The 25,650-nt window shown below is 44.6% G+C and overlaps 1 protein-coding gene across 2 annotated transcripts in view; it reads right to left on the reverse strand.

The window, feature by feature from the left end:
* Positions 1-22,864, reverse strand: part of LAMP1 (lysosomal associated membrane protein 1) — an 80,605-nt gene extending 57,741 nt beyond the window's left edge. Inside the window, exon 1 of one of the 2 annotated variants that reach the window (XM_030201515.1) lies at positions 22,469-22,864. In XM_030201515.1, coding sequence (XP_030057375.1) covers positions 22,469-22,541 — 73 coding nt within the window. In that variant the 5' untranslated portion in view covers positions 22,542-22,864. The remainder of the gene's footprint in view (positions 1-22,468) is intronic. The other variant, XM_030201516.1, reaches the window with a different exon arrangement.
* Between the last annotated feature and the right edge of the window lie 2,786 nt (positions 22,865-25,650).

The following is a 25,650-nucleotide window of genomic DNA, read 5'->3' on the forward strand; positions in this document are numbered from 1 at the left end:
TGCTCGTTCGAGTTTTCTGGTGTGTTTTGAGTTTTTTTTTTAGTTAGTCATTGAACTACGGGATCGAGTTTTGTCTTCTCATTGTTCTTGTTCTTAAGGGTGCTATATCATCTAGTACGCTTCTGCATCTTTCATCCCAATCAGGGAGGTAGTGTGTGGAGTCCGTTCGTGCTGGCCATTCATTGTCATATATCTTTTGCCAGAATACTGTTGGGTCTTTTTGGCCTTTTGTGCTATAGGTTGTAGGTTTTTGTGTGCGGTATGATCCCTTCTTCCGCCAATTTAGAGATAGGTTTAGTTTGTAGTGATCGGTTCAAGGTGTTGCTGACCATTTGATGTCTGTTACTAGTATGTTGTGGTCTGTGGATAGTTTGTGTGAGAGGTCCAATGTATGTCCTTTGATGTGGGTAGCATGCACGTGTGGCCATTTGAAATCCCATGAGTGGAAGAATTCCTTACATTCTCGTGCGCTGGTAGAGTTTGGGTCTTCTAGGTGAAGGTTTATGTCACCTAGTATTAGTATGTTGGAGTTGGTTACACAAGTGTTTGAGATGAAGTCCGTGAAGTTAGACTGGCATTCGTTCCAATTACTGGGTGGTCTGTAGAACAGGACGCAGTTCAGGTGATCAAGCAGGGATTTGTTGTGGATTCTGATTGAGGCTATTTCAAGTTGGGTTGTTATAGACTTGGCTGTAGTTTCGGCAGTGAAGTGAGAGCGGTAAATTATTTGCCCACCAGATAAGTGACGAAGGAAGATGCCATGTCGGCGACCCCAATGCCACATCCAGATGGCCTCGTGACAGAGGACGTGACCCAGTGCCCCCCCCCCCCCCCCCCCCCCCCCCGCTTGTTGGTCTAATTCATTCAAACGGACAGGCTGCCATACAATTTGTTAAGACAGTCTCTGAAAGACTTTAGAACTTTCCAGATCACCCGAAACTCCAGGAGATTTGATCCGGAAATCTGTTTCTTGGGCAGACCAAGCACCTTAGGTGCATCCGTCATCAGCAGTTTTTGCGGCTGAAGCATTGGGAATGGAAGTCCCAGAGACAAACTGAATCACATGGTCCACCATAGAGAGTGAACAAGCTCCAGGGAGAAACAGATGACATCTTCCAGACCTCTTGTGGCTTGGCACCACTGAGAGGCCAGGGTCCAATGGACAGTTCTCATATAAAGGTGTGTCATGGGTGTCACAAACTGTGGGCGCCTTGTGGCTCAACAACCTCAACATCTGCAGAGCCATGACCTGAAAGACTCGAACATGAGAAGTCAAAGCGATTACAGTGTTTGCTCTCTGCCCCAGGAAGAAGGCTCAAACCTTCTACGTATCGAGAAGGGCTCCAATGAATTCCAATTGCTGGGCATGGTGAAGATGGGACTTGGAGTAATTTAAAATGAACCCTAGTAGATCAAGCACCCGAAAAGTCCTCCACATAGAGAGTCCTGAGTACTGTCCTCTGATGTGCTCCTCACTAGCCAATCGTCAAGACAAGGGAACACATGGACTCCCATTCTATATAGCAATGCTATGACTACCACTAGACATTTGGTAAATAATCTGGGAACCGACGTGAGGCCAAAGGGCAACACGCGGTACTGGAAGTGATGTATTCCCAGACAAAATAGTAGATACTTCCAGTGGGCTGGAAGTATCAGGATGTGAGTATATGCATATCTATAAGTCCAGAGAGCATAGTCAATGGTTTTCCTGAATCATGGGGATAAGGGAGACCAGGAAAATCATCCTGAACTTTTCTTTGACCAGGAATTTGTTCAGGGCCCTTAGGTCTAGGATGGGATGCATCTACCTCCACCCTGGTATTTTTCTGCACCAGGAAGTACCTGGAATAGAATCCCCACCCTTCTTCCCCTGATGGAACAGACAACCATATGGACCTTTAGAAGGGCTGAGATTTCCTCTGCAAGTACCTGCTAATGCTGAGAGCTGAAGTAATGAGCTCTCGGTGGGCAACTTGGAAGTTTCAAATGCCAATTTAGGGCGTATCTGAGATCGACTATTTGGAGAACCCACCGGCCAGATGTTATAAAGGGGCCGTCTTTTGTGAAAAAACTTCAGCCACCCCCTGACCGGCAAGTCATCTGGGATGGACGACAGTGGCTCTGCTGGAGCCAGTGAAAACCTTGTCCCCTGTGAAGCAGCAGGGGCCTTAGGCGCATACTGTTGACAGGAACGAGTGTGCTGAGGCCACGGCTGAGCAGGCTGGCGAGAGGAGTACCTATGCCTCATAGTAGGCACCCCTCCTTGACTTGCCAAAAAGACCTAGATGAGGCTGATGCAGAAGGCAACTAGCGGGAGAGAGAAATGTTATTTGGCATGTTTTTTGTTTTGTTTTGATTTGGTGAGCGACCTCCTCAACCTTGTCTCCAAAAAGGTTATCCCCCCGGCATGGGGCATCCACCAACCTCTGCTCAGCCACCGGCTCCAAGTCAGAAACACACAGCCACGAGAGTCTGCACATTGCTATACTTTGAGCAGATATCCCGGATGCCACATCAAAAGTGTCATATGCACCCCTGGCCAAGAACGTCCAACACACCTTCTGCTGTTGGGCAACTGGCACAGCGACTGCCTGCTCCAGTGGGAGAGAGAATCAGTCAAGTCCAGCATCTTGCGCACCGAGTCCTGCAAGTAGACACTCATGAAGCGCTATGACTGAATGTGTGACACGAGCATAGATGCCTGAATCATCTTCCTCCCAAAAGAATCCAAGGTCCTAGCTTCTCTGCCTGGGGTGCCGAAGTACAGTCTATCAAAACCAAGCATGCTGTGAATCTGGTACATAGTATTGATCTTCTTGGGCAGTACCAGGACAGACAGAAGAGACACCCAATTCTGGACGAGAACCTCCTGAAGATGGACAGTCACAGCCTCTCTAGGAGCAGACTCGTAGTCCAGAACCTTGAGCATCTTGGCCCTGGGCTCATTCTCCAACTCCAAAGGAAAAACGGAATGGCAGCTGCCACTTCCTTCACAAAAGAAGGAAAAGAAAGGCTCTCCGAGGGAATTTCCTCCTTTCAAGAGGGAAGGGTTCAGAGGGGATGCCATAGGACTCAACCTCCAAAAAGGTACAGTGAATCCTCCTCATCCGTGTCAGTCCAAACCTCCTCATGGGAGGGCTGAGATCAAGCCTGCTTCAACTTGGAGGAACCATGTCCTCGAGAAGGGAGTCGATAGTCAACTCCTGCCTCAACACCTGTAAAGCTTCCTCCACCGACGTCGAGGGACTACCGGCTTGGGAGGTAGTCAACACCAGAGCTGCACGTGACACCAGTGTCAAAGGCTGCACCGCAGACTGAGGGCCAACTGGGGCCCCAACAGGAGGCAGGGTAGGCACAAGCACCCCTGATGCCGATGCACAGTGTTGCAATAAGCATCCAGCAGCTCAGGGTGCAAGGCCCGCATGTGCTCAGAGAGACAACGGGAAAAGTTTGGTCCTGGATGTTAGGAGACAAGACACATTGGTACCTCCTGAAGGGGGGGGGGGGGGGGGGGGGGGGGGAGGGTGCCAAATCCTTTGACGTCCCGGAGCTCCCAGCACTGTATCAAGGGAAATTGATGCTTCTTGGTCTTCGCCCAAAGTCAAATCACTGAGGCTCCTCAGTGCTGATGAGGACGTCGAATCCTCACGTCATCTCGAGGTCAGGTCCAAAGTTGGATGGTCCCGGGGCCCTGCACAGAAGTTGGCATCAGGACAGGTGAAGACCCACTCGATGCACTACTGCTCCCAGTGTCTATAGGTCTAGCAGCCATGCATACAGATGCTCATGGTGCAGTACTTGATGCACATGCCGAAGAATCGGACCTGGCACTAAAATCCTCTCTTTAAGTCTAACTGGGTCCATTCATACAAAGACAGAGGACACAGTTAGTAGGGCTATGGTCGAGCCCTCAACACTAAAGACTCCAAAAATGGGTGTCCTTAACAGAAATGGTCCGATTACACCGAGTAAAGCGCTTAAAGCCATTTGGATGCCCAGTCTCATAAGATCCTCTTGAAATTATTCACAATCTTCTTGTGATTTAAAATTTTTTAACTACCTCACTAGTTATTCCCATATCTAGATCATTTATAAGTGTTAAAAAGCAGCAGTCCCACAACAGACCCCTGCGGAACCCCACTATCTACCCTTCCCCATTGAAAATACTGAGCATTTAATCCTAATGGGGTTTTTTTTTTTGCATTTTTTAACCAGTTCTTAACCCGCAATAGGATATTACCTCCTATCCCATGACTTTCTAATTTCCTCAGGAGTCTTTCATGAGGTATTTTGTCAAATGTCTTTTGAAAATCCAGATACAACCGTCTCACCTTTATCCATGTTTGCTCACCCCTTCAAACGAAATGGAGTAGACTGGTGAGATTCCCTTCACTAAATCCATGTTGGCTTTGTCTCATTCATCCATGCTTATGTATATGCTATATATATATATATATATATATAAAAATAAATAATAGTCTCTACTATTTTGCAGAGCATCGATGTCAGGCTACCCTCCTATCTTCCAATATCATGCTTCATTTTAAAGATAAATTACATATTACTACTAATAGTTCTGCAAATTCATTTTTGAATTCTATAAGTACTCTGGGATGTATACCATCTGGTCCAGGCAATTTGCTACTCTTCAATTTGTCAAATTGCTCCATTACAAGGTTTACAGACTCAATTCAGTTTCTCTGACTCGTCAGCATTGAATACCATTTCTGGCCCTGGTATCTCTCCCCACATCTTCCTTGGTGAAGACCAAAGTAAAGAATTCATTTAATCTCTCCACTATGGCCTTGTCTTCCCCAAGTTCCCCTTTTATCCCTCAGTCATCTAGTGGTCCAACTGATTCCTTTGCCAGCTTTTTTCTTCTTAAAGTTTTTACTATGTGTTTTTGTCTCCAATGCAAATCTTCTTTTCAAAATCTCTCTGCCTTCCTTACCAGCAATTTGCATTTGATTTGCCATCTTACACTGTTTCCTACTTTGTCAGATCTTTCTTCCATTTTCTGAAGGATTAGCTTTTAGTTCTATTAGAAGGAACCGTCTGAAATAACAAGCAGCAGCATAAGGAGTGTCAAAGCAAATGCAATGCGCAGATAAAGAAGGCCAAGAGGGATTACGAAAAAAAGATAGCATTAGAGGCAAAAAAAAACATAGCAAAAATTTTTTTCAGTATATTAAAAGCAGGAAGCCAGCAAAAGAATCGATTGGGCCGCTGGATGACCAAGGGGTAAAAGGGGCGATCAAGGAAGATAAAGACGTAGAGGAGAGATTGAACGAATTCTTTGCTTCAGTCTTCACCAAGGAAGATTTGGGTGGGATACCGGTGTCAGAAATGGTATTTCAAGCGGACGAGTTGAAGAAACTTACTGACCACGGTAAACCTGGAGGACATAATGGGGCAGTTCAGCAAACTGAAGAGTAGCAAATCTCCTGGACCGGATGGTATTCATCCTAGAGTACTGATAGAACTGAAAAAATGAGCTTGCAGAGCTACTATTAGTGATATGCAATTTATCCTTAAAATAGAGTGTGGTTCCGGAAGATTGGAGGGTGGCCAATGTAACGCCAATTTTTAAAAAAGGTTCCAGGGGAGATCTGGGAAATTATAGACTGGTGAGTCTTACATCAGTGTTGGGCAAAATGGTAGATACTATTATAAAGAATAAAATTACAGAAAATATTCAAAAGCATGGATTAATGACACAAACCGCCTTATAATCGAAAGTGATGGGCACCCATATTTCGACCCAAATCAGGAGATGGGCGTCTTTCTCCTGTGGGCGCCCAAATCGGTATAATCGAAAGCCGATTTTGGACATCTTCAACTGCGCTCTGTCGCAGAAACTGACAAAGTTGATGGGAGCGTTTAGGAGGCGTGGTGAAGGCGGGACTGGGGCGTGGTTATCGACCGAACAGAAATGGGCAGCTTTAGCTGATAATGGAAATAAAATAGCCGTGTTTAGCGAGAATTTAGGACACTTTTTTGGACCCTTTTATTCCCCACGAACAAGTCCCAAAAAAGTGCCCTAAATGACCAGATGACCACTGGAGGGAATCGGGGATAACCTCCCCTGACTCCCCCAGTGGTCACTAACCCACTCCCACCACAAAAGAGACCTTTAAAAACTTTTTTTTTTCCAGCCTGTATGCCAGCCTCAAATGCCATACCCAGCTCCATCACAGCAGTATGCAGGTCCCTGGAGCATGTTAGTGGGTGCAGTGGACTTCAGCCAGGTGGACCCAGGTCCATCTCCCCCCTACCTGTTACACTTGTGCTGGTAAATGGGAGCGCTCCAAACCGCCCGCAAAACCCACTGTACCCACATCTAGGTGCCCCCCTTCAGCCATAAGTGCTATGGTAATGGTGAAGAGTTGTGGGCAGTGGGTTTTGGGGGGGGGGGGGGGGCTCAGCTCCCAAGGTAAGGGAGCTATGGACTTGGGAGGTATTTTAATTTTTTTTAAAGTTGTTATAAGTGCCCCTAGGGTGCCCGGTTGGTGTCCTAGCATGTGAGGGGGACCAGTGCACTACGAATCCTGGCCCCTCCCACGACCAAATGCCTTGGATTTGTTCGTTTTTGAGCTGTGCGCCTTCGGTTTCCATTATCGCTGAAAAACGATACCGTCCAGCTCAAATACACACAAATCCTAGGCATTTGCCCGGCACAAACCGTATTATCGAAAAAAAAGATGGACGTCCATCTTTTTCGAAAATACGGACTGTCCCGCCCCTTCACGTACCCGTTCTCGGAGATAGATGCCCATGGAGATGGGTGTTCGATTATGCCCCTCAAAGCCAACATGGACTTAGTGAAGGGAAATCTTGCCTGACCAATTTACTTCAATTCTTTGAAGGAGTAAACGTGGACAAAGGGGAGCCGGTTGATATTATGTATCTGGATTTTCAAAAGGCGTTTGACAAGGTACTGCATGAAAGGCTACAGAGGAAATTGGAGGGTCATGGGATAGGAGGAAATGTCCTATTGTGGATTAAAAACTGGTTGAAAGATAGGAAACAAGAGAGTGGGGTTCAATAGGCAGTATTCACAATGGAGAAGGGTAGTTTGTGGGGCTCCTCAGGGGTCTGTGCTAGGACAGCTGCTTTTTAATATATTTATAAATGATTTGGAGATGGGAGTAACTAGCAAGGTAATAAAATTTGCTGATGACACAAAGTTATTCAAAGTTGTTAACTCGCGACAGGATTATGAAAAATTACAGAAGGACCTTACGAGACTGGGCGGCTAAATGGCAGATGACGTTTAATGTGAGCAAGTGCAAGGTGATGCATGCGGGGTGGGGGTGGGGGGGGGGGGGGGGAACCCGAATTATAGCTACATGTCATGCAAGGTTCCACTTTAGGAGCTATGGACCAAGAAAGGGATCTGGGTGTCGTTGTCCATAATACACTGAAACCTTCTGCTCAGTGTGCTGCTGCGGCTAGGAAAGCGAATAGAATGTTGGGTATTATTAGGAAAGGTATGGAACACAGGTGTGAGGATGTTATAATGCCATTGTATCGCTCCATGGTGCGACCGCACCTTGAGTATTGTGTTCAGTTCTGGTCGCCGCATCTCAAGAAAGATATAGTAGAACTGGAAAAGGTGCAGCGAAGGGCGACTAAAATGATAGCGGGGATGGGACGACTTCCCTATGAAGAAAGACTAAGGAGGCTAGGGCTTTTCAGCTTGGAGAAGAGATGGCTGAGAGGAGACACGATAGAGGTATATAAAATAATGAGTGGAGTGGAACAGGTAGATGTGAAGTGTCTGTTCATGCTTTCCAAAAGTACTAGGACTAGGGGGCATGCAATGAAACTACAGAGTAGTAAATTTAAAACAAATCGGAGAAAATGTTTCTTCACCAAACACATAATTAAACTCTGGAATTCGTTGCCGGAGAATGAGGTGAAGGCGGTTAGCTTAGCAGAGTTTAAAAAGGAGTTAGACAGTTTCCTAAAGGACAAGTCCATAAACCACTACTAAATGGACTTGGGAAAAACATGTATAGAATGTTTGTACGTTTGGGAAGCTTGCCAGGTGCCCTTGGCCTGGATTGGCCGCTGTCGTGGACAGGATTCTGGGCTCAATGGACCCTTGGTCTTTTCCCAGTGTGGCATTACTTATGCACTTATATTAGCTTCCTTTGCCTTGCTTTTTAAACATGCCAGCCTTCGCTTCGCGTTCCTTCCTCCTTTAATACATGGGCTTCTAAGATGGTATTTTTGAACAGCATCCATGCCCAATGTAAATTTTTGGCCTTTGCAGCTGCTTCTCTTTTTTGTTTTATACTGTTCTTATTTTATCATAGTCTTTTTGAAAGGTAAATGCTAATGTATTGGATTTCCTGTGTGTATTTACTCCAGAGCTTATATCAAATCTGATCATGTTATGATCACTGTTGTCAAGTGACCCCAGCACCATTACCTCCTGCACCAGATCATGCGCTCCACTTAGGACTAGACCTAGAACTGTCCCCCCTCTTGTCAGTTCCTGAACCAGCTGCTCCATAAAGCAGTCCTCAATTTCATCAAGGAATTTTTACCTCCCTGGCATGCCCTGATGTTACATTTACCCAGTCAACATCAGGGTAACTTAATCACCCATTGTGTACCCCCGTTTGTTAGCCTCCTTAATTTCCGATTACTTTTCTACATATGTCTGTTCATCCTGGCCAGGTGGACAGGAATACACTCCTATCACTATCTTTTTCTTCTTTACACATGGAATTTCTATCCATAGGGATTCCAAGATGTGTTTTGTGTTCTGCAGAATTTTTTTTGTCTATTCGATTCAAGGCCCTCTAACGTATAATGCTACCCCTCCATCAATTCAATCCACCCTATCACTGTGATATAATGTGCCCCACTGGTTATCCTCCGTCCACTAGGTCTCAGAGATGCCTAACTTTTCATTTAGTTCAATATATTGTAACTCTACAACAGATTGAAAGGCTTGAAGAGTGTTGTGTACCACTCTGAGCCCCAAACAACTGGGCTGCCACTGCGTTGCTGTGAAGCTCCATACATCTCAAGCAGTGTGTTGAAGATAGTGGGCTCCCCAACCAGTCAGGCTGGTATCTGACTACAGCTATCTGAAGAGGAGAAACCAGAGACCTCAGAGGAGCTTGTTCGGCTGAAGCCACCCCGACATACTGTGCTTTGCCAGAGGTATCCACATGAGACGCTAATTGTAGCCGTGAGAAGCCGGTGACCACCGGACAAGAAAGACTGCTAGAGTGGATGCATGGGAGCTCCAGCCCAAGACACCACCTTCAAGGATACCTGTAGAGCCCAGCACAGCGATTTGGAATTTTCAAACGTCAAATTTGTTCTCCAAGCTTGTGCTTTCTGTGCTCTGAGGGGGAGGGGGGGGGGGGGGGACGACGACGACGACACCCAGCCCCGGGTCACGTTGAAATGTACGCTCAGAGGTTCTAAGTTCTGTGCTGGGACCAGATGATGCTTGTGCGGATTAAATAACCCAACATTGAGACTGTAAAAAATGCCATGACCTCGGTAGTCACTTGACAAGTCACCTGCTCTGATGAGGCCCTCATCGGCCAGTCATCCAGATAGGGATGCACTCCAATTCCCTCTTTTCTCAGGGGGGCAGCCACCACCACAACCACCTTGGAAAAGGTTCTGGGCACTGTAGCTAATCTAAAACAGCATCACTTGAAACTGAACGAGATGCCCTAGACTTGCAAGGTGAAGAAAATGACAGCATGGGGGCTAAAGAGGAAGAGGCACGTAAGCCTCCTTGAGGTCCAGAACTGCCAGATACACACCCCAATGGCACCGCAAGAGGGACCAGTCCACTGGGAGAGGATCTAATTCTGATACCCAGGGGTCTGGGCCTGCTCCAGTGAGGGCAGGATGCCTTTTTATTAGCAGAGATTTTTTTTTCTCCGAGTGAAGAGATGATTCTGACTGCCAATCTGTCCTGGTAGGAACAGCGAGAGCACAAATGTAGCCATTTTTCTGCTGGGGGGGGGGGGGGGGGGGAGGGAATAGCACCTATAAAATGCTTACCAAAAGGCAGAAAGATTGACTGAGCCAAATTTACACAGTAGAAAAATAATCCAGTACCCCTGCTCAGCTTCTGGCTCTGAAGGCTGTGTGTCATGTGCCATCAGCATGCCCCCTACCCCATAGCAGATGCACACTGGCCTGCCTGACTGCCCCAGCCTACCTTGGCCTGGGGCTCCAGCATCTTTGCTGTCTCCAGCCCTCTGGACATGCCTAGCAAGAAATTCCCTACTTAGTACTTTGCAATACAATTAGCCCCTGACAAAGGGCATGAAGCTAATGTCAGAACTGCTGAGATGTCAGGAATGCTGGACATACTTAGATTAATATGAAACCAGCTTCTGATAACCCCCCTCCGTCAGGAAGCCCTGAGGATGGCAGATGGACCAAATGTTGTCCAGCTGCCTGCTAGCCCTTTGATTGTCAAGTACTCCTACTTAACATACCTTTGTCCTCTCTGGGCATCTGGGACCAGGGCTCTCTGAGAACAATGAAAGCCAGATACGCTCCAAAACTAGGGACTTCAAAGACTAAAACCTGTGAAAGTACTCACCTTCCTTACATCAGGAAATTAAACTGGAGGTTGCAAAGGAAATAGCTGATAAAGGCTGAGAAGAAAAGAAGTTATTTGATCCCTCTCTGGTCCTGTTAGGTATATAAAAGTCAGAGCACATGGCTCTGTTCTTCTCTCTCTTTTTTTCTCTACACACCCCCATCTTTAGCCACCAGTGCACCTGGCTCTGCTCCCCCCTTCTCTTTCAGCCCTACCCCGAGGCTCTTCTTCTCTCTTTTCCTTTGAACACCCCTATCCTTACATCTCTCTCCTTGATTCCCATCTAAACACACACACACACCGATACAGCATTGTAATATTTACCTGTACTAAGTGCTGTGAGCCGTATATTGTATTTACATATACAAACACGTGTGGATTGTGTATTCTTGGAAACCCACTGCCTCTGTGGACTGGACTCTGGGACCATTCCTAGACAACAAATGCTGACACTAGCCAGGTCAATTGAATTATTATTATCATTATTTGATATATGTGCTGCTGAGAGGGGATAGGGACCTGCACCCCCCAGGCAAGGCCCTGCAGGACCGAGGAAAAACAGAACACAGTTGCAAGTAGACTGGAAACTGCAGAGCCAAGCTCTGAGCTCAGCCAAGTATGGTCCTGAGACTGACCTGGGAGCAGCTGTTAGGCTCGACACGCTGTGCAGCCACAGCAGGGAGTTAGGCCAGGGAAAGGTCAAGAAGACCCCAGTCCCATCCTGCACATCCTTTAAGACCTCTGGGGTGAGGTTTTATTTTGGGCCTGCAGCCAACTTAAGGTAATTCAAGCCTTTCAAGCTTGTCCTGAGCAATAGATGGAGATCTGTGGTCCAGGCCACCCCGAGACTGGAAGCTGGGGTGGTTCACCAAGCCAAAATGAGCTTGTGTAGCCTCATGTACAGGGAATGCTTTAGGCAGCTTCCGGTGTGCTAGCCATACCAGGAGTGGAGACTGAGGGGTTTTGTGACTGAGCTATAAACATTCAGAGCCTTAACCATAAAAGAAGTCAACTCCTCCTTGGGGAAAGAAATTAACAGCTATAGGAACATCCCAAATCACTCCCTTAGAAAAACAGAAGGTAGGGAAGATGCTGCCAAGCCCGAGTCAGACAGTGGGGAAGATGGACTTTCTTCTATGTTTGTGCAGCGCTGCGTACGCCTTGTGGCGCTATAAAAATTCTAAGTAGTAGTAGGTTAAGAATCTGACACAGAGACAGGTTCCAAACGTCTTCCTTCACTCACAGAATCCAATTGCAGAGGCTGAGAAGCTTGCAAGGTACCAGAAACCAACTGCTGCTGAGACAGGAAGATGACTGTGTATGATGACCTTTGCAGAATATAAAGCTTTTGTTTTGCTATTTTTCCTCCCCCTCCCCCCACTGTAGGGGGAGGGAAGCGCCAGAGGCCCAGGCGTTACAATACAGTCAGAAATCTTATCAGAACATGAATAAGGTCCAGAAATACACCCAGCTAGAAGAGGCAGCATGGATCCTACAGCCACAGGAGCCAAATCATACTGATTTAAAATGGCCAGAGCCTGAAAAAAAAAAAAAAAAAACTCAGAATGTGAGCTAAGGAGAAAAAGGCTGCGATTGTACAGTGTGGGAAGATAATGGTTTGCCTGCCAAAAAGGCTGCTCTGCCAAAATGTCCTGTGAACACACCACCACCATTTCCCCAATGCTGCTCTTTGCTTAGCATAGCAAGAGCAGTGCTGACAAGGCTCTGCAGCCATCACAAGGAAAATGCAAGTGAAACTACGAAAGCCTGAAGAGGGAGAAAAATGTAAAGGAACACTCAACAAACTCCAAGAACAAGTTCTGACTCACAACTTTGGCCCAGATTATATTGGTTGCAGCAGAGTCAACCCCATCCAACATCCAAGTAGCCACATAAGCGGGAAAAGCTGCTGTAATCCTTTTTCTCCTTTTTATTAATTTTACTTTGAGGAAGGAGAAAGTGGATGGATAGGGGTGGGAGAGGGACCTGGCACTACCAGGTGCACCCCTAAAGCCACTTTGCTTAAGCACCCCCAGGCTCAACTGAACCTGGAAAGCCAGAGCAGTAGCCACAACACAAATGAAACCAGGAGCTTGCCACAGACTGTCCACTGCCTGCGGGAGATAGCACTGAACTCTGTCTTTGGTCAATCAGTATGTATCTCCACCTACTGGTAGATGGTCACAACCCACAAGTCTCGGATTCATCTGCTACAGGTGATAAGGAAAAAACATTCAGAAACATGGAAGGCACCATTCAAAAAATATTCTGATTCTCATGTCATCTGAGCCATAGCAAAATAAAACAAACGTTCTCCACTACCAAGCACACTGTGAAAAATATAAAAAAAATCCTTACATGTATGTACAAATGTCATACAACAGTAGCACAGTAGCACTAATTCCTATGATTCACAATTACTACACTGGGCCCAAAAACACCAATACAACTTCTACTGGTAAAACAGACAAATGGGACAGCTACAGATCTCTACACAGAAGCTACATGTCCACAGAATACCATACCTCAGTCACACACAACACACAGGCACAGCAAACAAGGAGGAACCTGTACAGAAAATAGCACAAGCAGGGAAGGAGTAGAGGCAGGCCTAAACGATGACCCACCACAGGAGACGTTAGTCGCACTTTATTCAGAGAACCAGCAAAAGGACCCGACACGGGCCGTGTTTTGGCAGGGAAACCCACCTGCTTCAGGGGTCACAATCAAACTCTAATAACAGAAACATACATAATACACGTGGCAAAAATATGAAAAAAATATAAAAACTAGGCCATACATTACAATGTGTACAAAAAACCAATACTAGATAACTACAAAAGTCACAAATAATAATACGAACCAGTGGACTGTATAATAAAAAAATCTTACATGTGTTAAAGATGTGGCAAACCGCTAAAAGGTGAATAAATAAATACACTTTGTACAACATCTAATAAGATTCCTCTCTGGAAAAAGGAACAAACCAAAAAAAAAAGGAACATCTCTCTGTAGGCACTTATACACCTCTCTTGCCTATAGAGGTTATGTTCCATTTTTACACCTGTCAACTCAGGTTTCAACCGCTTTCTCACCCTGCTGCCCTCATCTACTTTACTTTTCAACCACCTATCAACTTTCTATCTCCTTCTCTCACCCCCTAGCTCTCCCAGTTCCTGTCTCATTCCTTCCCCTGCCTCCTATTCCCTTTGATCCTTCTTCTACTCCCCATTACTACATTTTTACCCTCTGTACATGTTATCCTCCTCACTCATCTCCTTGACAACTCCCCCCTCCCGACCTCTCCCTCAAGGTTTCCCCATAAAAGAGGCAGGTGATCCATAAATTAATAGAAGATAATTGATCAGGTAGTATGAAGAGCAAAACTGCCTATGGCAGGCTGTTTCAGGGGCTGTGACTTATCTTCAAATGTCTAAAAGTATATGATTAGTGCATAAATATAAACAGTGTCCATATCTTGGATAATACTCAGTGTCATTGAAAATAGTGTTCAGTGCTCATTGTCTCAATTACAAAGCCAAATATAAGAATCATGTAACTAATCATTCCAAAACAGGTACATACCTAAAGGAGATTCTAAAAAGCACACTTCCCCTTAGTTGAGGAAAGGATTGCTGGCATTCTATGTATTGCAACCAAATAAAGTTTGCAATTAAATCCAGTAAGACACTTTAGGCATTTGAAAATGTGCATGTTTTATGATTATGCATGTTTTTTTTATATTCAACTGAATATACTATAGTGTCCTTTATTAAATTATATTATTTTAATGTATATGTTGTATGATGTTTTTAATTTATGTCTGATTAACATTTGCTGCCCCTGAAGCAGCCTGCCATAGGCAACACGTGGTCACATCGAGATATTTTAAAGTTTGTTTTTCATCCTAGAGCGAGGTATGCAAGGATGAGCTTTAAAAAAAATGCTGCCATGCCAACTAGAGCATCTAGTTCAGAACCATCTTTAACATCTAAACAACATGAAGAGTTCGTTACCAACAGGTCTCTGGATCTTGAACCCCCCCCCCCCCCTTCAATCTTACCTACTGCAGAAAGGGTAAGGTATATGCAAACCAACAGTATTCACACAATTTCATCTCAGTTCTTCTAGGAGGGCTCGAAATTGAGTTCTCCTCTTTGGTCACACGCCATTCATCATTTATACCATAGCGCTTCTCGCTCTTTCAGTCTGGACAGTCTTATAAAAGGCATTATTCTTCCAGAACAGCCCCTCAACAGAAGATGAAAAAGCAGCTGGTAAGATTTTAAAGTTCTGGGCATAGGGAGCTGCTGTTATACTGTTTCTAGAATCCCACATGTACATTAAAGATGAGAAAAGGGAATGAGACAAATATGTCTATGTTATGTCATGCACAAGCAGCAAACCTTTTCACCAGAAAAGAAATTCTAGAACAAGTTGACAATGAGTTTAGACAGTAAAAATTTCTTCATAGAAAAGGAGTGGATACACAACACAGCCTTTCCCAGTGGAGGTGGCAGTCAAAGACAGCAAGAGAACTAAAGACATTAGCCTGTACTGGTGGCATTTGGTGCCAGTACAATCTGTTCAGTTCCCAGCTAGGGAAACAATGTTTTGTGGTCCTAAACAATGCTTTATGGCCCTTCTCCAGAAAGGAGAAGGAAGGAGATTAGGAGCTATATACTGGTTAGTCTGACTGCTGTAGTGAATACATTAATCGAAATACTTCTAAAAACAAAGGACAGTGTGGCACCTGGAATCCAATGGATTGCAGGATCTGAGGATGCATGGTTTTACTAGAAGCATACAGGTCTTGTCAGATGAAGCTACTGGGTGACCAGAGAGTTGAAATAAGGGAGTGTGCTAGATATGGTATACTTAGATTTCATCAAAGCCTCTGAAATGGTGCCACATATGCGCCTTATAAATAAACTGAGCACCCTTGGTATGAACCCTGAAGTGACTGCCTAGAAGGTAACAAGAATAATGATAAATGTAGAATTAAACCCGCAGTGTGCCACAGGGATCAGTATATATACAAGTATATTATAGACATAGATTTTGTTTTTAAATTTATCTAGCAAACCTTGAGGAATGCACGCCCTACCAATTTTCTAGACCATTTAGGATGTATAAACTCAGAGTGGTAACAATGGAATACCAAGGCAGCAAGGGGATGTGCTGAGCAGTCTCACAGTCCCTGTCCCCTTCAACATCAATTTCCTGTTCTGGGGGTACAGGACCAGCTGGACAGCCAGCCATGTGGCTACTCAGTGCACTCCCTTGTTCAGAGGATGGTGCTCTGTCCCAGGTGGCAACCAAGGTAGGTATGCCACTGGATACAGTATACGAGTGAAGTTTTTAATTTTTTTCATGCGCAAGGGTGGGACTTGGGGGGTGATGGTGTCCGATGATCTTAAAGGTGGACAAACAGGCAAGCAGGTGACAGAAAAGGCCAAAGTATGCTTGAGCATATATAGAGAGGAACAGTCAGCAGGAAAAAGGAGATAGCATGCCTTTGTATAAGTCTCTGATCAGACATTCAGAACACACACCTTTCAAAAAAGAAACAAGAGTGAGTCAGTTCAGAAGACTGGCTATTAAAATGGTAGGTGGTCTTCAAAGCATATTGGGCAAATATCTGAAATACATCTACTTTAGAATAAAGGCAGGAAAGGAGAGATAAGAGGCCACATGAGGATGACCTCTTTCAATTAAAAGGAAACTCCAGAACAAGAGGGCTGAAGGATGAAGGTGAAAGAGAAGAGAAATAATCTAAAGCAGGGCTCAGCAAACCCCTAACAGTAGGTCACCAAACTGGCTTAGGTTTTGCCGACAACACATGGCAGGGAGCAGCCCACATGGAGCAAGGGTTTAGAGCCTACAACTGCTGGAGCCTTGTTAATCAGGAGATTCAGAGCAGCAGAAGCATCCCAGATGATGACTTATAGAGGAGACTCCCCAGCAACTCTGTTGGTAGGATCAACTTATAAATTTTAAAGTTTAGTTCCTTTTGGGCGGGAGGGAAGAAGAGCCAAGAGGCTACTATGTTTTGGGGGGTTTTTTTGTTGGGGGGGGGGGGAAGAAGAGAACAATGAGGCTTCTGCTGGGGCAGCGATGTGACACCAAGAGTGCTGCTGGGGTGGCTGGGTAGGTTATGGCAAGGCTGTAAGCTGTGGCTGCTGGGAATGGCTGAGCAAACAACGGGGGAGGGGCAGGGGTTTAGAGCCTACAACTGCTGGAGGCAGGTGGCCAATGCACAAAGGCTAAGGGTGTACCACCTGTCCACCCTTAGCAGCTTTAACCTCTCCCACTGCCTCAGCAACTGCAGCCTAAAACCTCTTTCCACTGCTAGATATTGAGTAGCCCTGTGTCCATTCCCTCATTGCTAGTGTAACAAATAGCTTGATATACATCACACTGAGCACATTATAAGTGTGCAATTATTAAAGTGCATATATAAGCCCAGCTGTTCCAAGTCTAGCGCCTAGATCCTAAGAAAATCTGTCAAGGCCTGTTCTAAAGACATGTCTTTTTGGAAGGGGTGGTGCTGCATGACCAGCCTTGTGGTGGAGGAGATGAAGACTTGGAATTCAAGAATGGGAGGGACAGGCACTGATCTCTAAAGGAGATTAAAGGATAGCAGAGACTGGATAAACCATAATGCTCTGCCATTATTTTCTGTTTCTATTAAACACAGAAAATATTTCATAGCAAAGTGAAGGGAAGACAGTGTAGCAGTAGTTCTCAATCTGGTCCTTAAGTACCTGAAAGCTAGCAGTGTTCAAGGTGCAGTCGCACCATTGAGCGATACAAGGGAATTATAACGCCCTTATTTTTGTTTTCTATTCCTTTCCTAATAATTCCTAACATTCTACTTGCTATCTTAGCCGCCGTAGCACACTGAGTAGAGGGTTTCAACTTATCATCGACGATGACACCTAGATCCCTTTCCTGGTCGGTGACTCCTTATGTGGAACCTTGCATTACATAGCTATAATTCAGGTTCCTCTTTCCCACATGCATCACTTTGCAGATGCTCACATACATGACTCAAGGAAATCTTATGAATTAAATGTAAACATGTTCTATATCCACAAATATCCTATCCACCCACAACAGGCACAAATCATAACTAGCACATTTTTCCATCGAAGTTACCATACAAAATAAATAAAATAAATAAAATGATGATTCTCATGTCATTGGCATGTAATGGCAATCTCTTCACTATCGGGCATGTTGCGAAATACAAAACCTGAAAAAAAATCTGAACTCAAAATACATGTAAGCAAATCTACCAAACAGTAGCACTAATTCCTATAATTCAAACATAAACCTTACTTAATAGAAAGCACTACAAATACTACATGAGGCCTCTAGAATACCAATACACCTACTACAAGTAAAAACAAAACAAGTGCGACTGATACAGAGTTCTACACAAACTACATGCAGACAGAATATCACATCTTGGCACAGGGGTGGCCTAACCATTAGGCCACCTGAGGTGGGAGCCTCAGATGGCACTCTTCGGGAAGCTGCATCTCTCCTTTCCTTCCTCCACCCTTGCGGCATTTACCCATTTCGTCACGTTCCAAAAGCTGGCTGGGCAGCGACTCCCATATGCTGCCGGCACCCAGCTCTTCCCTTTACTGCGTCCATTGCTCTGATGTAACTTCCTGGTTCGTCAGAGGCAGCCACAGTAAAGGGAAGAGACGGGTGCCGGTGGAAGGGCAGCATATGGGAATTGCTGTCGCCAGCTTTTGGAACACTCTTCTGCCCTCAACCCCCCCCTTCCAATGGATCCAGAGTCTTACCATCATCTTCTGACCTTAGCTACTCTTCCCTTTCGCCAACCCTCTCCTCCAGTGGTCACACTCCACATCTTCACTGCCAGCGGCAGTCATAAACTACCTGGGCAACTTGGAGCCTTTCCTCTGCAGCTGTCCCGCCCTCACATAAACAGGAAGTTGTCTCAGAAGACAGAACAGCTGCAAAGTCTCAGAGTAGACAATGAGACAGGGACAAAATCTGTTTCTGTGGGCTCTGTTCTCATTTACAGAAGCTTCGAACACTTCCTATTTAAATCTTTTTATTAAAGTATAAAATATGCCCTATGATTTTTAATCTGTGGATAAGTCATCAAACTCAGGATTCAGTCTAGCTCGCCTGTCTTCCACAGTCCTTGCAACACAAGGTCTTCTTAGAAGATGTACTGGGTAGCAGGAATGTACAGGATCTCCCATGCAAAATATCGTCATCTGCATCACTCAAACATAAATACAGTCCAGTTCATTAACAGGCTTCAAAGTAGAAAATGACAGGGGTAACAAGTCTGTCCCCATCCCTGCGGTTACCGCAGGTTCCCGTGTCATTTTCTAGTTCCAAGTCAGCCCAGGCAGTTATGACTGCCGCTGCCAGTGAAAAGGTGAGGTTTGACTGCTGGAGGAGGGGGCTGGTGACAGAGGGGTGCAGGAATGCTGAGTCAGAAGAGGGTGAGGCTCTGAATCAGCAGCAGGAGGAGGGAAAGAAAGGAGTGTTAAAAAAAAAAAAAAGGATACTGCTTTGACTGCTGGCCCCTGCAACACCTCCCAGGTACTCACAACACACTAGTGAGTCATGACACACCGGTTGAGAACTGCTGCCTTGGAGGGAACACTGCTCAGCAGTAGAACACCTTCCAAGACCCTGAAGTACCTCACTACAGCCCAGGGGCAGGCAGACAACCTTAGACTACTTTGTGCTGGAATTCTGCTTGTATTTAAGCACGCAGATTTAAAAAAAAACGTATGTTGTAGTACATACAGCACAAGGTCCATAAACCAAAATAATCAGGGCCAGCTTAAGGCACAAGCCTCTTCAGGCACTGACTCAGAAGTCTGCCTTCACATCAGTGTGCAGTACATACAGCACAAGGTCCATAAACCAAAATAATCAGGGCCAGCTTAAGGCACCAGCCTCTTCAGGCACTGACTCAGGGCACCAGAAGTCTGCCTTCACATCAGTGTGCTTCTCCTTTGTCACTGTGCTCTCCTCTCATCAGTGTGCTTCTCCTTTGTCACTGTGCTCTCCTCTACGGGGGTGCCAGCATCATCCCAAGTTTAAACAACTCTTTGTTCATGAATTTATTTTAAACCTGCTTCAGTGCCTATCTCCACACAAGGGGAGCACAGCAACAGCAAAATGTACTCACAGCTGTTTAAAAAAGGGCTGACAAGTGGCCAGAGGGTGGGTGCCACACAGCTAAAAAAGTTGGCTGTGGGGCCCCACAATCCCCAGAACCTTCACTGCACTTGTTTGGTTCCTCTTGATTCTAAATGCCACACCTAGTGACAGATTTGGGTGGTAATAAAGGTCAAAAATAACCATTTCATCTGTGAAACAAAGAATATTACCCTAGAAGACAGAGTCAGTGATCCCACTGCATTCAAATATACTATTAATTGTACATGCACCACTCTTCCATCCACATGTTATCACAAAAATGTCCCAACACTACAGTTTTGACTAATCACAAAATTAGCACTTGTATTTTTTTTTTGTTACATTTGTACCCCGCGCTTTCCCACTCATGGCAGGCTCAATGCGGCTTACATGAGGGGAGGGTTAAGTGACTTGCCCAGAGTCACAAGGAGCTGCATGTGTCTGAAGTGGGAATTGAACTCAGTTCCCCAGGACCAAAGTCCACCACCCTAACCACTAGGCCACTCCTCCACTCATTTTCCAACTGCAATACCAGTGAACTTACAAGTCAAATTAGTTTTAAAGTTCATAAGTCTCATTTATCTGACCAATACACTGAAACAGAAAATGTGACCAACATCACAAATCAAATTAGGAATACCAAAACTGAACCCCAGACAGCTTCTGACAGTATAAATTTTGACATGAGCAGAACTAGCAGCAAACCAGACTAAGATTGTATCTAATGCATCCTTGCGTCTGAGTAAGGTTCATTCTCATCTTGGAATGCACAAACATGACTTTTTTTGGAAGGTTATTACTCTGGCAAACATAATAAAATAACAAGATATTTCAATTACTTCTTACAAGCTCACACTAAAAAAGGTGGGATGTACTCATATGAACATAAGAGTAGCCATACTGGGTCAGACCGTCATCTAGCCCAGTATCTTGCTTCAACAATGGCCAATCCAGGTCACAAGTACCTGGCAGAAACTCAACTGGTAGCAACATGCCATGCTACCAATCCCAGGACAAGAAGTGGCTTCCCCCATGACCATCTCAATAAGACCATGGACTTTCCCTCCAGGAATGTGTCCAAACCTGTTTTAAAGCCAGATACACCAACTGCTACTACAGTATCCTCTGGCAACAAGTTCCAGAATGTAACTATTCTTTTGAGTAAAAAAAAAAAAAAATTCCTCCTATTTGTTTACTCTCAGATGTATAAGACCTGAATTTCTAACCTCAAAAATTCTCATTATGGGATACCCTTACTGTACTTTTAACAGTATTGCTTGAACAAATTTATTCTACTGCTCAATAAGATGCACTTCGCAGAACACATGACAAAAGCTTTGAAAGCTACAGAACTACTGTTCTAACATGTTAATGTAAAACAAACATTCAAACCAGATGAACAATAACACCTACAGGGGTTCTGGGTAAGATCCAGAGGCTCCATCTTTCACCTTTTCTGCTCACAAGCAGATTTTGAAAATTAAGTGTGTAACTTTAAAATCTAGCTGCATACTAGACTGATCCCTGCTACAAGAAAGTTACATCTTTGGTCTAGAGGTCAGGGGGGAGGGGGGAAGGTTTGGAAGAGAAGAAATCTACCACTAAAATGAAAAAAGTCAATGCTCTTATCTTAGTTTTAGAAAGTAAACATATTTAAGAACTACTACTACTATAAATCACTTTTATAGCGCTACCAGTCGTACGCAGCGCTTTACAATAGAACATGAAAAAAAAAGCCAGTCCCTTCTCAAAAGAGCTTACAATCTAAATCAGGACAAACAGACAGGGCCAAAAAAGCTAAGGGAAGGGCAGATAGAAGGACACATAAGGATAAGATAAAAATTACAAGTCAGGAGTGGAAAGCAGCAGCAAACAGGTAGGCCTTTAGCCCGGATTTGAAGGGACTAGTATAATACTAAAACTAGTTTGTAAAATATTTTACTAATTACAGTTTAAAGCGGTTTTTGTACTCAAGTGGAAATGTAGTTTATAGGGAAAGTTTTTGCAACTACAAAGGGGATATGAACTAATGTCATACTATGAGGCATATTTTCAAAGCACTTTGGAAGGCTAAGTTCCATAGGTTTCTATGGAACTTTGGGAGGCTAAGTGCTTTGAAAATAAGCCTCTATATATACCAAGTGTAAAGATGACCTGACCAAGCAGTATAGAAAACAAATTACAATTGCGTAACAATACATTTTACCATACCTACTACTAAGCGCCCACTACCAAATCACATGATAAAAGACCCAGAAACGTAGACATCGTTTCCTTCTAACTGTAAGATATTCTTAAAAACAAGTGAATAGCATCCTTAATAATAGTATTCTATAACAATTATGAAATTAAGCTTCATGTTATCGTGTATTATTCACACCTCCACTGTCCACAATCATGTCTGTTTAAGAAGTCGGCATGCTAAGACATGGAAAAAAGAACAGCGGTGGGAGGGTAAGGGTACCGCCCCGCCCTTATTTCTAGGAGAAACTCATCCCAACGCAGCACCAAAGGCGTAAAACAACAACAAAAAAAACTGAAGAGGCAGAGAGCTCCCAACAACATGTCAATAAAGGGCTAGGCCTCACCCGGCCATAAAAAACTTGAAGTCTAGAAAACAGACGAGTCACGGGACTCGTCCCATCCCCCACCACAGGCACCTACCGAGGAAGAGCGGCAGCAGCAGTACAGGGAAAGTGGCCCTTGAGAACAGACACCAACCACTCGTAGTTACCATAGTTACGGAAAAAGGAGCAAATACCACGGTCGGGAAAAGGTCACGGGAAACCTAAGCGCGAACCCGAAGACGGTGAAAAAGACAGCAACGATGGTCGGAGCAAACAAAAACGAACAGGCCAGCCAACCGAGACGAGAGCATAAGCACGCACGCGCATTAAGATTCGGAGAATGACGGGGAGGAGGAGGGTTTCCGTTAATACCACTCCACACTGATGCTAAAGGTTCGATACAGAAAAAAAAAAACACCGAGAACGACTTCCAGGAAAAGACGGAAAGCGCACATCAGCTTGCGGTCATATGAGCAGTGACGTCAGGAGCACGTGAGGCGGCTTAGCAACTGCTGCTAGTCTCGCGGGAGCCCGGAGCCGGACGTAATAATAGATAGGGGATCTTCTTCCTCGGATGCGGTGTGTGTTGCTAAACGTACAATAGAGGAAGTTGTGGTGAAAAGTATATTTGTTTCGGTTTTGTTTTTTAAGGTAATAAATAGAAATAAAACAAAATATAGAAAATAAAATGGTACATTTTATTGGAATAAATACATTTTTTTGATTAGCTCCCGAAGGTAACTTTTCTTCAGATCAGATTTTTAAACAGTTGAAAAGCGGTTCTAGTAGAACCGTTCTACCTGTTTGGCTAGAGTTAGAGGCAGAAAGAGCACCCATTAGCCCACGGTCGTTATTTTGTGAAAAACCATTCGTGGTAATTTTTTATGTATGTATGGGCGGGCAACTCTGCAGAAGGCCTTAAATCTACCTTCTTGGAATCGGAGAAAGGGACTTGATATATACCACCTTTCTGTGGTTTTTCCAACTACATTCAAAGCAGTTTAGTGGTATATACTGGTATTTATTTGTACCTGGGGCAAAGGAAGGTTACGTGACTTGTCCAAAGTCACAAGGAGCTGTAGTGGGAATCAAACCCAGTTAGCCAGGATCAGAGTCTGCTGTACTAACCACTAGGCTGCACCTCCTGGGTTTCAGGCAACCTACATTTGTGGGCCCATCTACCATGGAGCATTATTTACATGACTCATAGCCCTCACCCCCCCCCCCCCCCCCCCCCCATTGACTGCCCCTGCCCATCCTCCTCCCCAATCTTCAGTTCTAATATTTTATTTAATGTAAATATAAGCAGTGAAAATGGAAACTATGCAAAATATATTACAACAAAAAGAACAATGAAAAGTAATGAGAATCTAATGTTTACATATTTAAAATAAGGCTGCATTATCTGAAGTAGGCTGTGAAAACTAAGGCTGTTTACAGCTATTCTGCATGCTGTTTACATTTGTAATATCAATTTGTATTTTGTATTGTATTCTTTAGGGTTGCATTTTGATTAACATTTATAATCACATTATTACAGCTCCTCGTGACTCTGGGCAATTGAGGGTTCAGTGACATGCCCAGAGTCACGAGGAGCTGCAGTGGGAAAAAATATAAATAAATACCATACCTTTAATTGTGTTTTTACAATTTTAATTGAAATGCAGCACTCATTTAAAATAAAAGATGAATAATTTGAATGTCAACAGTTGTCATTGGTAGACAATCTTCAATAGGTTTTCAAAGAATGGAAGTGTTGGTGATCACTGTGACATTTCAGCAGTTTTCAACTTGTTTCGAAGTTGTACAAATTGTATTCCACCAGAAAGTTGGATTTAAACATGTTAATTCTTTTCAATTATTTAGTACTAGTAAAAAAGGCCCGTTTCTGGAACGAATGAAACGGGCGCTAGCAAGGTTTTCCTGGGAGTGTGTATGTTTGAGAGAGAGAGAGCCAGAGTGAATGTGCGGGTGTGTGACAGAGTGAGACTGTCTGTGTGACAGTGAGTGTGTGACAGGGCCCCCTCCCCTGTTCCTAATGCCCCTCACCCCGTTCCCTCCCCTCCTTTTCCTCCTCCTTCCCACACTTTGGGTTCCTTAAGGCTTTCAAAAGTCTATGTACCCCCGTGGCCCTAACGCCCAGTATCCGGATACCCCACCGCTTTCCTCCTCACCCCTCCCCCAAGATGTAATACTTTCACGTCCTTCATTTTTTAAAAAAAGTGTCCTATCTACCCTGTGTACAAATGCCCGGCATTCAGATTGTGTTCCTCTCATAAATTTTCATTTCTTTCATTCATTCAGAACTTGCCCCCCCCCCCCCCCCCCCCCCCCCCCGAACACTTTTGGTTCCTTCAGTCTTTTAAAACTCTCCTATGTACCCTGTGTGCTAATGGCCAGCATTGAGATTGTTTTCCTGTCCCAAATTTGCATGTCGTTCAGAACTCCCCCCTCCCCCCATTTAACACTTTCGGTTCCTTCAGTCTTTTAAAACTCTCCTATCAACCCTGTGTCCTAATGGTCAGCACTCAGATTGTTTTGCTTTGCCAAATTGTCTGTCACTGAGGTCAGTGCCTGCCTGCCTGCCTAGCAGACCACTTCCGGCAGGCACGGTCCCAAGCACATCCTGTTGGAGGTGAGAATTATTATATAGGAAGAGGCTCCTTTACTAAATTAGGTTTTGCAGTTACCACAGGTTTAACATCAAAATTAATGTGCAGTAAATGCTAAGGGTATGTTTCAGTGGCATAGCCATGGGTGGGCCCAAGCCCACCCAGCAGCAGCACACTTCATTGGTGTGGCTGGTTTGGATCCTCAAGCCCTACCAGCTGAAGATGTCCTCTGCAGAGCCCCTAAGCAATGTTCCCTCTAAGCGGAGCACATGGAGCAATCACTCATAAATTTTAGGTGTGTTGCTCACTGATTTTACTCATTCCTGACATGAAAAAAAAATTGCACATTCAAGGCCACCACTTCAAGGGAACATTGCTCCTGAGCCATCTGAACAGCAGGGAAGTTAGCATGTCCAGCCGTTGATGCCAGCATCTGCCTGCATGCTAAGGCCATAGGCAGGTGTAAATGTGCACGCCTAAAAGCAGCATTTTGAGCTTGTGATTTACAATATTCTGTAAGTTTTGTATGTAAATAGGAGCCCTTTCTCTTCTTGAGGGCCTTCTGATGCTTCTCTCCACCCATGCTCCATCTCCTTGCATTTACGTGCTATGTGAATTGTGTGCCTAAATTATAGAATAGCACTGAGCACACATATAGCGTTTATGC

This window comes from Microcaecilia unicolor, chromosome 4, assembly GCF_901765095.1.
Source record: "Microcaecilia unicolor chromosome 4, aMicUni1.1, whole genome shotgun sequence".
Classification (NCBI taxonomy): domain Eukaryota; kingdom Metazoa; phylum Chordata; class Amphibia; order Gymnophiona; family Siphonopidae; genus Microcaecilia; species Microcaecilia unicolor.